We start from the raw sequence: 15,641 nt of genomic DNA, 5'->3' as shown, positions 1-15,641 counted from the left end.
TCTTCTTCCGTGAAGACAGATGCAAAGTATTTATTTAATGTCTCTGCCATTTGCTTATTCCCCATTATAATTGCTCCAGTCTCTGCCATTTCCTTATTCCCCATTATAATTGCTCCCGTCTCTGCCTCGAAGGGACCCACGCTTACTTTCGCTAATCTTTTTTACATACCTATAGAAGCTTTTACAATCTGTTTTTATGTCTCTTGCTAGTTTACTCTCATTCTATTTTCTATCAATTGCTTGGCCATCCTTTGCTGAATTCTCAAACCCTCCCAATCCTCAAGCTTGCTATTCTTTTTGGCAACGTTTTAAGCCACGTCCTTTAATCTAACATTTTTAACTTCTCGTTAGCTATGGTTGGACCACTTTTCCCCTGGGGTTTTTATTCCTTAAGGGAATATATATTCGCTGCAAATTATGAATCATTTCTTTAAATGTTTGCCAGTAAGAGACTAGTAAATATTGGTATTCAGAGGGATTTGGGGGTCCTTACACACAAATCACATAAAATTAACATGCAGGTACAGCCAGCAATTCGGAAGACAAATGGTATGTTAGCCTTTATTGCAAGGGGGTTGGAGTAGGAGAGCAAGGAAGTCTTACTGCAATTATATAGGGCTTTGGTGAGACCATACCTGGAGCACTGTACAGTTTTGGTCTCCTTACCTAAAGAAGGATATAATTGCCTTAGAGGGGGGAGGCAACAAAGATTCACAAGATTGATGAGAGGGCTGTCCTATGAAGTAGAATGGGCCTATATTCTCTGAAGTTTAGAAGAATGAAAGGGGATCTCATTGAAACATAAAATTCTTGAGGGCTTGACAGGGTAGTTGCTAAGAGGCTGTTGCCCCTGGCTAGAAAGTCGAGAACTAGGGCTCATAGCATCAGGATAAGGGGCCAGCCACTTAGGACTGAGATGAGAAATTTCTTCACTCAGTGGGTTGTGAATCTTTGGAATTCTCTTCCCCAGGGCTGTGGATGCTCAGTCGATGAGTATATTCAAGACAGAAATCGAGATATTTTTGGGCACTAAGGGAATCAAGGGATATGGGGATAGGGCGGGCAAGTGGAGTTGACGTAGAAGTTCAGGCATGATCTTAGCAAAAAATATAAAAACAGATAGCATGAGTTTCTATAGTTATATAAAAAGAAAAAGGGTGGCTAAAGTAAATGTTGGTCCCTTAGAGGATGAGACCGGGAAATTAATGGTGGGAAATATGGAGATGGCAAAAACACTGAATGAATATTTTACATCAGTCTTTACAGTAGAAGACACTAAGAATATCCCAACACTGGACAAACAGGGGGCTATAGGAGGGGGGGGGGGGGGGGAGCAAAACACGATCAAAATCACTAAGGAAGTGGTACTCGGTAAAATAATGGGACTCAAGGCGGATAAATCCCCTGGACCTGATGGCTTACATCCTAGGGTCTTGAGGGAAGTGGCGGTAGGGATTGTGGATGCATTGGTAATAATTTTCCAAAACTCCCTGGACTCAGCAAAGGTCCTGGCAGATTGGAAAACTGCTAATGTAACACCCTTATTCAAAAAAGGGTAGTAGACAGAAGGCTGGAAACTATAGACCAGTTAGCCTAACATCTGTGGTTGGTAACATTTTAGAGTCCATTATTAAGGAGACAGTAACAGGACATTTGGATAAACATAATTTAATAGGACAAAGTCAGCTAGGCTTTACGAAGGGGAAGTCATGTTTGACAAATTTGCTTGAGTTCTTTGAGGACGTAACATACAGGGTGGATAAAGGGGAACCAGTGGACGTAGTGTATTTAGACTTCCAAAAGGCATTTGACAAGGTGCCACACAAAAGATTATTGCTCAAGATAAAAAATCACGGGATTGGGGGTAATATTCTGGCATGGGTGGAGGATTGGCTATCTAATAGAAAGCAGAGAGTTGGGATAAATGGTTCATTCTCAGACTGGCAATCAGTAACTAGTGGTGTTCCGCAGGGGTCAGTGCTGGGACCCCAACTCTTTACAATCTATATTAATGATTTGGAGGAAGGGACCAAGTGTAACATATCAAAGTTTGCAGATGATACAAAGATGGGAGGGAAAGTAGTGAGTGAGGAGGACATAAAAAACCTGCAAAGGGACAGACAGGCTAAGTAAGTGGGCAGAGATTTGGCAGATGGAATATAATACTGGAAAGTGTGAGGTTATGCACTTTGGCAGGAAAAATCATAGAGCAAGTTATTATCTTAATGGCAAGAAACTGGAAAGTACTGCAGTACAAAAGGGATCTGGGGGTCCTGGTGCACAAAACACAAGGTTAGTATGCAGGTGCAGCAGGTGATCAAGAAGGCCAATGGAATGTTGGCTTTTATTGCTAGGGGGATGGAATATAAAAACAGGGAGGTATTGCTGCAGTTGTACAAGGTATTGGTGAGACCACACCTGGAATACTGCATACAGTTTTGGTGTCCATACTTAAGAAGACATACTTGCTCTCGAGGCAATACAAAGAAGGTTCACTTGGTTAATCCCGGGGATGAGGGGGTTGACATATGAGAGGTTGAGTAGATTGGGACTCTACTCATTGGAGTTCAGAAGAATGAAAAGCGATCTTATTGAAACATATAAGATTGTGAAGGGGCTTGATCAGGTGGATGCGGTGAGGATGTTCCCAATGATGGGTGAAACTAGAACTAGGGGGCATAATCTTAGAATAAGGGGCTGCTCTTTCAAAACTGAGATGAGGAGAAACTTCTTCACTCAGAGGGTGGTAGGTCTGTGGAATTTGCTGCCCTAGAGAGCTGTGGAAGCTACATCATTAAATAAATTTAAAACAGAAATAAACAGTTTCCTAGAAGTAAAGGGAATTAGGGGTTACGGGGAGTGGGCAGGAAATCGGACACGAGTCTAGGTTCGGATCGGCCATGGCCCTGTGGGTGGCGGAGCGGGCCCAGGGGCCATGTAGCCTGGTCCTGCTCCTACTTCTTGTGTTCTAATTCTGTGTTAGATTTCAGGAGATGGTTCTATTCACAGGGATTAGTGGAGACCTCAGGAACAGGCTGCCAGCTAGGAGTCCTTCAAGAGTAAATTGGGCCTGTTCCTGGCTGGGGTGGAGAGCACCTCTTACAGAAGGTAAGTACTGCAGGAAATACAGGGACAGTGTGATCTCCTGGACGAGTTTCGATCGTCTAGATGGGTCGGAGAGGAATTTCCCAGATTTTTTCTCCCAAATTGGCCATTGGGTTTTTAAATCTGGTTTTTCGCCTCTCCCGGGAGATCACATGGGTTTGGGTGGGATGGAGAGTGAAAGTGGATTTGAGGTTAGGATCAGATCAGCCATGATCTTATTGAATGGCGGAGCAGGCTCGAGGGGCCGATTGGCCTACTCCTGCTCCTATTTCTTATGCTCTAAATCAGTGCAACAGGCATGAATAAGGGATTCAGCAGCAGATGGGGTAAGGTGGGCAATATTACAGAAATACAAGTCGATGATTTTAAGTTAGAGTGGATAATGGGGCTGATACTCAGCTTAGGGTCCAACAGGACTCCAAGACTGAACAGTCTGTTTAAGTCCGAGAAGATGCCCAAAAATGTACTGCAATGTGAATGACATGATCCTATTTTTGACAATAGAAAAGATTTGCTGGATCTTTTTCTATGCTGATAATGCTTCTTTGAAGTTTTTTTTTTAATGAAATTCTTCAGCAAAAATGTCATTAAAAAAATATAAAAGCAGGAAGTTTTCAGACAACAGAAGTAGTTAGCCCTTTGGATGATTCAAATACACTAAAGATAAATTGAAAACAGTAATCTAATCTAAGTAAAATGGATTCCTGAAGTAAAAGTAGCTTTCTTGCAAACGGTCATGAACCTTTTATTTATTATATTGTTATGTCATCTACAAATGCTCAGAATCTTTACTGAAAGAATGTCTTTTTTTGCAGCATTTTTCTATGCAAATACTCCAGCACTTGGAAGAACTGATTTTTATTACAGCAAAAAGCTCCTTTACATTTACAGCAACTCTGGGAATAACTAACTTCTAATTCAGGTGCACATTACATCTCGTTTAAATGAGATAGCTGCTTTCCCAAAACAAAATTAGGAGACCCGATCATCAGATTATAATTTTTTTTAATGCATCTCAATAGAATATGATGAGCAGGACAGACTGATAAGGATTTTAGGTACATACTTTGTTTCTATATTTCAAATGCATATACAATGAAAAAAGGCCACTTAAGGCACACAGTTCCTTTAAATGAGACAGCATCTACTCATACTAGTTATTCAAGAATATAATGCTTTGATGTTCAAATAAGTACATTACAAATTTCCCTAACTTACCCTAGAAAACTTGCATAAATTAAGATACTAGAGATAAAAAAGGGAAAAACAAACACTGGAAAGCTAAGCTACCAACAGAGAATGCTGGAAATGCACATTAGATCAGTCAACATCAGAAACCTAGGCCAAGGTTTAAAGTGAGATTCTTCTTCACAACTGCTTTCAGGTCTTGACAAATGTGCTGTGCATTTCCAGTTTTGAAATCAAGATACTGACCGGCTTGAACAAAAACAAAATCAAAAAACTGGAAATGACAAGAATGAGAAGTAATAAATGATATTTCAGTTTAAAATATTTAGATACAATTATTACTTACGTTTTCAGAGTACCCGATGTCATCAATTCTGTCACCAATACTATACATTTCTTTCCCTTTAAGGTCGATTCCCAAGAGTCATAAAATCTGACTATATTTGGATGCTGCAGGCCCTTCAACATTTCAGCTTCTTCTTTAAACCTCTGCCTTTCTGACTTCGACAACTTTCGATCCTGTTAACAATAAGACAGCATTAAGGAAATCTGTGCTGAAAGCAAATTCGTTAAATTTACCTGCAGATAAAAACCACAATGTTTATATGTAACATTTCTAGTGCTAACATGCTAAAATACCATTTCCTGTTCTTGAAGAACAGGTTCACGATTATCAAGTTACTCATGCCGTAATTGTTCAAACAGACCCACACTGAATAAACTGCAGCATGAAGTAAATTTGTGGTAGAGAAACTTTGATAGGCAATGTGAATGCATACCCAAGTTCATCTTAACTAATTATTGGCAAATATTTCCACCAACATATGGAGTAGAATGGAAGAAGAGTAACCACCTCAGACCACTTGTGTATATCGACTAATTGCCATTTATGCAGCAGCCTCAGCAGAGATTGGTGCATGCACTCTGTTGAGGTATGGTTCAAAGTATTGAGACCTTAAATTTAATGGTGGAGTGGTGCAATTATATGTACATTATTAAAAGATTGCATAGGACACAAACTTCCTGTGCATAAACCTTACTTCTAGTTGTCACAATATCCGTTCACACTTTGCCAACATTTCCCATTGTAAATTGCTGCATTAACATTTCCCATTCAATTCTGCCTCGTCAACAGCCACAATGTAACTACACACTTCGGTTATTAGGCGGCTCTGTGGAGCAAATGTCATATGCACAACATCACAGGCAATTTACTAGTATTTGAAGAAAAGGTACCAGTTGACTAGCAACAGAAGAAAAATGTCATGATGCAACTGATGAAGCTTCTGATTCAACTCTCTTCCTCCCTTCCCCACACAAGTTTTCCCCCCCACCGGTGGAAACTTATACTGGTGTACAGTTCTTATAAGCACCAGATGCCTGGTACCTCACCCGAATGGACAGACTTCATGAGCGATTCCAAAGTATGAATGTTGGCAGGATATTTATGCATTTTGGTGGGGGGGGGGGGGGGGGGGGGGGGTGGGAAGAGGAGGAGAAGGAGAAGGGGAGAAAAGGGCAACACAGCCAACCCAAATAATGTACACATTCACATATGCCTATTTTCAGTCGGGCCACCAGCAAGAGGGATGGAGTCAGTGGCTAGAGAACGGAGTTTGTGGTGAGGAAGACGACAATGGCTTTGGCCTACCCAATATTTAGTTGGTGGAAATTTCTGCACATCCAATACTGAATGTTAGACAAACAGGTGACAAATCAGACACAGTGGAGGGGTCGAGAGGGGTGGTGGTGAGCTGGAGCTGGGTGTCTTCAGCGTACGTGTGGAACCGAGCATTGTGTTCCTTGTAAGCTGCATCTTGTTCTGCACAGCCTTTTTTTTAAATAAAGTGCACAGTCCCTTTAAATTTCCATGCATGCGTGGTATTTCCAATGGAGAAGCCGGCACGTGGCCTGCACAGGCCCTTTCCCATTACTGCGCAGCTTAGAGAGAACATTGGTGCCAAGGATAGAACCTTGGGAGACTCCAGAGGTAACGGTGAGAGAGCAGGAAGAGAAGCCATTGCAGGTGGTTCTCTGGCTCCAACCAGATAAATAAGAATGGAACCAGGCGAGGGCAGACCCACCCAGCAGGACTACGGATGTGGTGTTGGAGAAGGATGATGCGGTCAACTTTGTCAAAGGCTGCAGACAGGTCAAGGAAGATTGAGGGGGGGGGGGGGGGAAATAGTTTATCACGGTCAGTCACATAGGATGTAATTTGTGACTTTGATAAGGGCTGTTTCAGTACTGCGGCAGGGTGGAAACCCAATTGGAGGGATTCAAACGTGGCATTGCAGGTAAGATGGGCACGGATTTGGGAAGTGACAACACGTTCAATCACTTAGGAAAGGGAGGTTGGAGATAGGGTTGTAGTTTGCAAGGACTGAGGGTTTTTTTTTTTTTTGAGGAGAGGGGTGAAGGCGGCAGATTTGAAGAGGAGTAGACAGTACCGGAGGAAAGGGAACGGTCAACAATATCGGCTAGCACGGGGACCAGGAAGGGAAGTTGGGTGGTCAGCAGAAGATGGGTTTCGTGGACAAGATTAGCTCGGAGAGGGCATGATGGGTGATAGAAGAGAAACTACAGAAAGCCGAGAGTTCAGGGCTAGGACGGGGGGGGGGGGGGGGGGGGGGGGGGAACCTTAGGAGAAGTTTGGCCCAGTGGGCTAGGGGAAAGGAGGGAAGCAGCAGAACTGATGGTCTCAATCTTTGCGACAAAAGAAGTCAATGAGCTCTTCGCATTTGTTGTTGAAGGAAAGTGTGGAGAAGGGTTTAAGACGACAGTTTGTAATGGAGATGAGAAGTTGGGGGTTATCTTTGCATTCCAGGATGATCCTGGAATAGTGAGCAGTTTTGGCAGAGGAGAGCAGGACCCTATCGTGCTTTATGTGGCCCAACCAGATCAGGCGATGAATGGTTAAACCAGTTGTCCACCATAGATGTTCAAATCTGCGTCCCTTTGGCTTAAAATATGAGACATATACCGGGGATCGACCAAGATGAGAGAGTGGTAGTTTTAATGGGGACAAGGGCATGAAAGGTGGCGGTGATGTGTGATTGCGCAGATCAGTAGCTGCAGAAATGTTATGCTGAATGGAGCGCCAAAGGCTAGTTGGGGATTTGAAAGTGCAGTTGTAAGTGACTTAGGGGAAGTGTTTTTTCCAGGGTGGACACAGAAGGAAGTGGGATTGGGAGGTTGCGGGGGGGGGGGGGGGGGGGGGGGGGGGGAGGAGATATAGGTGGAGGGGGATACAAGGGAGTGATCAGAGATGGCCTTATCTGTAATAACAGAAAATGCTGGAAACACTCAGCAGGCCAGGCAGCATCCATGGAGAGAGAAACAGAGTTAACGTTTCAGGTCGAAGACCTTTCATCAGAACTGAAAAAAGCTGGCGATGTAACAGATATTAAGCAGGTGCGGGGGGGGGGGGGGCCTTATCTCTGATTGACACAATGGGAGTCGTGAGGCCATGTCAGATGGTGAGGTCGAAGAGTTTCCCAGTTTATACTGGGGTGGATTCAGAGACTTCAGCACAGACAGGTGCTTTAAAGCCATTGTTATGACTCATGATGTATGGGGAAGGTCCGCACAGGCCTACAATGTGTAAATTGCGTTGCTGACGTGCAAGTAGGCAGGAATCAGCCGGAATAAAATGGCAGCCCTGATGATGCTTCACCTCTGAAAGCTCTTCTAACAGTTGCACTGCTTCACCTATATAGATTACAGCACTGTTGCCAAAGTGAAGTTTATCATCTGCGGTAATACGATACAATAACACAATGAATTCCAATGACACATAAATGACTTACAAAAATAGCAAAATAATAGCCCCTCTCCATTTTTTTTTTTTTTTTTTTTGATACCAGTGCTCAATTTAATTTGTGACTTCTTGAAAAGTTGCGAGTGTTTTCCAAAAGTACTCCATTTGTTTACAGCATACTGTTTTTTGATGAATGGAGCACAGCCATATAGGGATGATACATTGGATGTGGTTTATTTGGACTTTCAGAAGGCTTTCGATAAGGTCCCGCATAAGAGATTAGCTTGTAAAATTAAGGCACATGGGATTGGGGGCAAGGTATTGACTTGCATAGAGAACTGGTTGGCAGATAGAAAGCAAAGAGTTGGAATAAACGGGTCATTTTCCGAGTGGCAGGCAGTGACTAGTGGGGTACCGCAAGGATCGGTCCTAGGACCCCAGCTGTTCACAATATATATTAATGATCTGGACGAGGGAATTGGATGTAGTATCTCCACATTTGCAGATGACACAAAGCTGGGTGGGAGGGTATGCTGTGAGGAGGATGTCATGAAACTCCAGTACGATTTGGACAGGTTGGGTGATAGTGCATTTGCCATGTTTCTGCCCAATAATGTGGATAAATGTGAGGTTATCCACTTTGGTGGCAAAAACAGGAAGGCAGATTATTATTTGAATGGCAATAGATTGGGAGAAGGGGAAGTGCAAAGAGACCTGGGTGTTCTTGTGCACCAGTCGCTGAAGGTAAGCATGCCGGTGCAGCAGGCGGTTAAGAAGGCAAATGGTATGTTGGCCTTCATAGCAAGAGGGTTCGAGTGCAGGAACAAGGATGTCTTGCTGCAGTTGTACAGGGCCTTGTTGAGACCGCACCTTGAGTACTGTGTGCAGTTTTGGTCGCCTTATCTGAGGAAGGACGTTCTTGCCATGGAAGGAGTGCAGCGAAGATTCACCAGGCTAATACCTGGGATGGCAGGAATGACGTATGAGGAGAGATTGGGTCGATTGGGCTTGTACTCACTGGAGTTTAGAAGATTTGAGAGGGGATCTCATCGAAACCTATAAAATTCTGTCAGGCCTGGACAGACTAGATGCAGGAAGGATGTTCCCAATGGCCGGGGAGTCCAGAACTAGGGGTCATAGTCTAAGGATAAGGGGTAAGCCATTTAGGACTGAGATGAGGAGGAATTTCTTCACCCAGAGAGTGGTGAACCTGTGGAATTCTCTACCACAGAAGGCAGTGGAGGCCAATTCATTAAATATATTCAAGGAGTTGGATATATTTCTTGGGGCTAAAGGGATCGGGGTGCTGAGTTTGGATGATCAGCCATGATCTCGTTGAATGGCGGAGCGGGCTCGAGGGGCCGGGTGGCCTACTCCTGCTCCTATCTTCTATGTTTCTATTACCAGATACACTAGTAGTGACAGTAGAACACTAATGGGGACAGTATGATGTGTTAATATCTACAAGCCCATAATTTGAAGCATACTCAATGTAAAATAGTGGCAGTACATTCCGAGACTGAGTTTTAACTGTTAACAGTCTATGGAATTTTGCAGTTTTGTTCAGCAAAACTCTGTGGGAAATCAACACTAGGTTTAACAAAGGCTACAATTCATTAGTTACAGCCTGTTAGCAATTCTCAGTGAATTTTTAAAATTTGAAACATATTTATGTCTCCCAAAGGGTCATGAGGCACCACCCACGTAGTACTAAGGCACATAAACCATTATGGTCCCAAGTTCCATTACCAGTCTCTGCTGTTGGCTGAATTCAAGCTGGGTGCTACACTTGGCCTCAGCACTCCTGGCTTAAGGAAGGAGGAGGAAAAAAAAAAAATCAGCCACAGATCACGTTCCTGATTGGCATCAGAAACTGACAGCAAGTGCGTCAACTGGAATGGACTGGGTTGTGATGATGTGGTCATATAAGTTGCTAATACTCAAGTGTGTGGGCAAAATACTGGAGGGTGGCCAGTATTTACAGAAACATAGAAGATAGGAGCAGGAGTAGGCCATTCGGCCCCTCGAGCCTGCTCCGCCATTCAATGAGATCATGGCTGACCATCCAAATTCAGTACCCTGGCCGTGCCTTCTCCCCATATCCCTTGATCCCTTTAGCCTTAAGAAAGATATCCAACTCCTTGAATATATTTAATGAACTGGCCTCCACCGCCCTCTGTGGCAGAGAATTCCACAGGTTCACCACTCTCTGGGTGAAGAAATTCCTCCTCATTTCAGTCCTAAATGGCTTACCCCTTATCCTTAGACTGTGACCCCTGGTTCTGGACTTGCCGGCCATCGGAAGCATCCTTCCTGCATCTAGTCTGTCCAGGCGTGACAGAATTTTATAGGTTTCGATGAGATCCCCTCTCAATCTTCTAAACTCCAGTGAGTACAAGCCCAATCGACACAATCTCTCCTCATACGTCATTCCTGCCATCCCAGGTATCGGCCTGGTGAATCTTCGCTGCACTCCCTCCATGGCAAGAATGTCCTTCCTCAGATAAGGCGACCAAAACTGCACACAATACTCAAGGTGCGGTCTCACCAAGGCCCTGTACAACTGCAGCAAGACATCCTTGTTCCTGTACTCGAACCCTCTTGCTACGAAGGCCAACATACCATTTGCCTTCTTAACCGCCTGCTGCATGCTTACCTTCAGCGACTGGTGCACAAGAACACCCAGGTCTCTTTGCACTTCCCCTTCTCCCAATCTATTGCCATTCAAATAATAATCTGCCTTCCTGTTTTTGCCACCAAAGTGAATAACCTCACATTTATCCACATTATAGTGCATTTGCCATGTTTCTGCCCAATCACCCAACCTGTCCAAATCGTACTGGAGTTTCACGACATCCTCCTCACAGCATACCCTCCCCACCCAACTTTGTGTCGTCTGCAAATTTGGAGATATTACATCCAATTCCCTCGTCCAGATCATTCATATATATTGTGAACAGCTGGACTCCTAGGACCGATCCTTGCGGTACCCCACTAGTCACTGCCTGCCACTCGGAAAATGACCCGTTTATTCCAACTCTTTGCTTTCTATCCGCCAACCATTTCTCTATCCAAGTCAATACCTTGCCCCCAATCTCATGTGCCTTAATTTTGCACGCTAATCTCTTATGCGGGACCTTATCAAAAGCCTTCTGAAAGTCCAAATACACCACATCCACTGGTTCTCCCTTACCTATTTCAGCACCTTCAGGAAAGGAGCCTTTTATCAATAGGTTCACAATGGGTTTTTATCCACTAAAATGTGGGGAAAATAATGTTTCCTAATGTTATTTTACAAGCAAAGTATTTCAATAGTTTTGATTAAAGGCAAGCTACAAAACAAAGTGTTTACATATGGATTGATAAGCTCCAAATAAAAAAATTTGAGTTTGCTAAATACTTAACTTTATGGAGAAGGTAGAAAAATACTCCTACTAATGCTTCTAGCCTGGTCACGAATAATCAGCAAGATCAAAGCAAAATACTGCGGATGCTGGAAATTGGAAATAAAAGCAGAAAATGCTGGAAATACTCAGCAGTGAGTCATGCAGCATCGGTGGAGAGAGTGTAACAGAGTTAACGGTTCAGGTCAATGACCTTTCATCAGAACAGTTCTGTTTCTCTCTCCACAGATGTTCAATAATCTGTAAGAATTCTTCCTTCATAAAAAAAAACTGAGGAACTGCTCAATTGCATTCTGCAATTTCAAGTTTCAGCAATGACTGCTGGCACACAACCATACATGAACGGAGTCAAAATATCTGCTCAATATCAACCTTAGAGGGGGGAAAAAAAAAAGAGAATTGTCGATTTGCAAACAGATTGATGATCTTAAGTCTTGAGTGGAAATATGCAATGGTACATTCCTCAATGTGTAAGTACAGGTATTCCAAACCAATCAAACCTGTGATCTGGATCCTACACAAAGCAAAATACTGCAGATGCTGGAAATTTTAAATAAAAACAGAAAATGCTGGTAACACAACATGTCAGGTAGAATTTATGAAGAGAGAAAGGGAGGGTTGGGTTTCAAGTCTTATGGCCCATCATCAGAACTAGATGTTATAAACCAAAGGCTTATAAGGAGGAACAGAGAGTCAGGGAAAGAGGTCAGGGAGAAAGAAAAATAGTATGCGATGCGATGGAGAATAGATGAGTAAATGGCAGGAGTGAGACAGCAATTTACATGTATTTCTCCCAACCCAGTATATTGTATTCGCTGCTCACAATGTGGTGATCCCTGCATCAGGGCAACAGCTTTGCTGAACACCTCCGACTGAGTGTGACCGAGCTTCTCGTCCCTTGCCACTTCAATTCCCCATCCCATGTGCGTTCTGACCTCTGTCCTTTGCCCGCTCCAATGAAGCTCAACACAAGCTCGAGGAACAGCACCTCATCTCTCCGCTCGGCACTTTACAGCCCTCTGGCATTACCATTGTCTTGCACAACTTCAGATCTTAACCACAGCTCCTGGCAATGCAAGATGGGTGCACCAGCACTTCTGGAATTGGGGAAGTTGTGGGCTCGTGTTTGGAATGGGGATCTCCAATCAGTGCATGGCCGGCAGGGTGGTCTGCACCCCTGGTGTCCACCTGCCTTTTTCTTTCATCACACTCTTGGGCCATTGGAGTCCTTTTCACTTGATCAGATTTCCCATACTTCCCTCCCCCTCTGCCGCAACCATTCATACATCCTGGGTCTGGGATACATCTTTTATTACCTTAACTTCTCTCTTATTGCCTCTGTCATACACCATTCACACTTGTCATTTAATCATTGCCTGTCCTCCACCAAAACACAGACCATATTTTTCTGCCCGACCCTTTTCCCAGGCTCGGTTCTTCCTTATAAATTATCAATCTGTAACATCTTCCGAAATGTGACCTGAAATATTAACCTTACCTTTTTCCTCCCTTAACAGAGGCTCCTGACTCGAGTATTTCCAGCATTTTCTGTTTTTACCTCTATCTTATTTGTACATCAGAGCATCACATAGTTGAATATTCATGATAAATACCTGAAGCATTTTACAGATTAGGATTTGGGGACAGGAAGGGGGTGAGAAACATTCAACGAGGTAGGTGATGCCCCTTTTCAGAACAAACTAAAGCAGAAGGTCTCTTCTTCCGTAAACTTCAGCTCATCCAAAACTCTGCTGCTTGTATCCTACTATTGCAATTCAATTTACCAGATTTACCTTTCCCATATTGTTTACAATCTGGAATACCTTTAAGATTGCCTCTCAGATGCCTCCTTTCAATACTGAAAAGCCCAACTTTCTCTAGTCTTTGCTCATACCTCGAAGATTAATAGTCAGCTTTGTGGCTCTTCTTTGCACTGGCGCCAATCCAAACATCTCTAAAATTTGCATTAAAAAAACTGCAGCGACTCCTTACCAATCAAATATCTTCAGTTTACTCTGGATGGTAAAATCCAGTCATCCAATCCAATTCTTTACATACAGATTTTATAGACATGACCCCTTACCCATCATTCCTGTCCATTTCAAAAAGAGTCCATCTAACCAGACTGCATCAGATTCCTTCATTTCAAAAATGTCAATTATATCCCCTCTAAATCTGCATTTTGCCAAAATAAACACTAAATCTTGGGACCCTTAACGACTAAGAGCTATAATATTTGTATCTTCTTGGGTTGCTCTCCTGTGCACCACGCCAGAGCTTCAGTATCTTTCATTATGTGCAGGTACCAAAACTGGACACAATACTCCAAGTACTGATGTAGTGGAGCCTTTCAGACTTGGACTTTACACAAGCTTAAGGCAGTGGGTGTCTAAGTAAATCTTGGAGGTGGATTAAGAATTGGTTGGAAGAGGAAGTAGCAGGTACCAATTGAGGGAGTGATGTCAGGTTGGGGAGATAACAATAAGTGGCTGCCCAATTACTTAAGAGACTCGATAATATGTACAAGAGACCAGAATCAATGCAGATAAAATTTAATACAGATCTTATGCACAATAAAATATAAGTGGACATAACAAGTGGTTTTAGCTAGCTAGGGAAGAGATTGAAAGAGATCTGGAAGTGATAGTAGACCTAAAACTGACTATATCTAGTCATTACAGAAGTGCAATTAACAGAGCAAACAGAATTCTTAACTATGTTGCCAGATCAGTAGAACTTATGTATCAAGGGAATCATGCTAAAGCTACCCAGTGCTCTGCTAAGGTCACACCTATGTTCAGTTTGTGGCCAAGGAACAAATAAAACATCCGATGGCCGCAAAATTGATAAGTCAAATGGTCTTCCTCATCTGTAGTTATTTTTGTGAATTCTTTCCCAATTCCAAAACTGGATATTCTAGTGACACACACAATTGGCATTGTCCTGGGGAGCGGTCAATTTTATCTTTAAGCTGGTTACGTTTCTGCATGAAAAGGAAGCAAACCAGGCCTGCCTGCAACAGGTAAAAATTTCACAACATAAGCAACTATTTCCAATGCCTGTCCATTCGTGGTAGTGATTAAGTAGCTTTTTAAACATACTGCTTCCACTGCAGTGAATACAACCCAAAATTCCTTCTGAAATAATCAGCACAGTTTTAGATATAAATGGAACAGGTAGAAAACCCAGTCACATTTTTACACCAAATTTCCACGTGGTGTTCCAGCATTCCATGTATGCATGTTCAATTGTGTTCTATATAGGCCAACTAAGTGTTTGGAACTCTTAATATAAAAATAACTGGAAAAACTAATGAAACATCGGGAAAGACCGCCATTGTACCATGTAGTCTTCAACAAAAAGATTATGCCTCAAGTTACCCATTAAAAATCAAAATACATACTACAATTGAACTCAACAATGTTTCTGAACACTATTTTCCCTATTTGTGCCCAAAACTCCACTCCAACATGCAGTATATGAAATAAAACAAAACAGATGTGGGGTTGCTGCTGGGTTTTCAAAGTACTAAGGATGATCGAGTTCTGTTGAAACTTTACATGGCTTGGTATTATGTTCCACCTAAAGCAACACAAAAATACTGCTGTACAGATGAAAGACAGCTCATCAATGGCATCTATAACTTAAGGGAATTCCTTATTGAAAATAATTGTTTGGATAGCCTATTTTGTTTCATAGGGAAGACTAAGAAAAGACATAAAAACAGAAAATGCTGGAACTACTCAGGTGTATCTGTACATCATTTGTCATGCACAACAAAAAAGTTTGCCAGTCAGAAGACAGTGACTCTTCAATACTGTTTTTTTGTTAATCACCCTTCAATTAACACTTTGCTCTGAAGTGTGCCTAACTAGATACCAAACATATTATCCTTGTGCTTTTGGATTCTGGGTTTAGAATCTAGACAAAGTCATTGTAGGCTAGTTAAAGCTAAGTGAAATGCATTTGTATAGTATCAACACAGACCCTAATGTGAACACAGCCACAAAAACTCAATGCTGAATTATCCCTAAAAGGCTGTAGATGCTGGGTCAAACTCAAAACTGAGATTGAAAGATTTTTGTTAATTAAGGGTATCAAGGGATATGGATCAACGGCAGGTAAATGGAGTTGAGGTACAGAATAGCAGTACAGGCTCGAGAGGCTGAATGGTCGACTCTTGA

The 15,641-nt window shown here is 42.6% G+C and overlaps 1 protein-coding gene and 1 long non-coding RNA gene across 12 annotated transcripts in view; one reads left to right on the top strand and one right to left on the bottom strand.

The window, feature by feature from the left end:
- Nucleotides 1-4,787, top strand: part of LOC147106108 (uncharacterized) — a 34,664-nt gene extending 29,877 nt beyond the window's left edge. Inside the window, exons 5-6 of one of the 2 annotated variants that reach the window (XR_015081358.1) lie at nucleotides 3,921-4,027; nucleotides 4,703-4,787. This is a non-coding gene — a long non-coding RNA (uncharacterized LOC147106108). The remainder of the gene's footprint in view (nucleotides 1-3,920; nucleotides 4,028-4,702) is intronic. The other variant, XR_015081359.1, reaches the window with a different exon arrangement.
- Nucleotides 1-15,641, bottom strand: part of wnk1b (WNK lysine deficient protein kinase 1b) — a 217,388-nt gene that overhangs the window by 160,547 nt on the left and 41,200 nt on the right. For all 10 annotated transcript variants that reach the window (XM_086008883.1, XM_086008884.1, XM_086008880.1 and 7 more), the window contains exon 2: nucleotides 4,640-4,812. In XM_086008883.1, coding sequence (XP_085865009.1) covers nucleotides 4,640-4,812 — 173 coding nt within the window. The remainder of the gene's footprint in view (nucleotides 1-4,639; nucleotides 4,813-15,641) is intronic.

Source organism: Somniosus microcephalus, chromosome 16 (assembly GCF_052327205.1).
Source record: "Somniosus microcephalus isolate GS21.2 chromosome 16, FLI_Smic_1.0, whole genome shotgun sequence".
Lineage (NCBI taxonomy): Eukaryota > Metazoa > Chordata > Chondrichthyes > Squaliformes > Somniosidae > Somniosus > Somniosus microcephalus.
The sequence above is the reverse complement of the archived record's forward strand: the minus strand, read 5'-3'. Positions and strand labels throughout refer to the sequence as shown.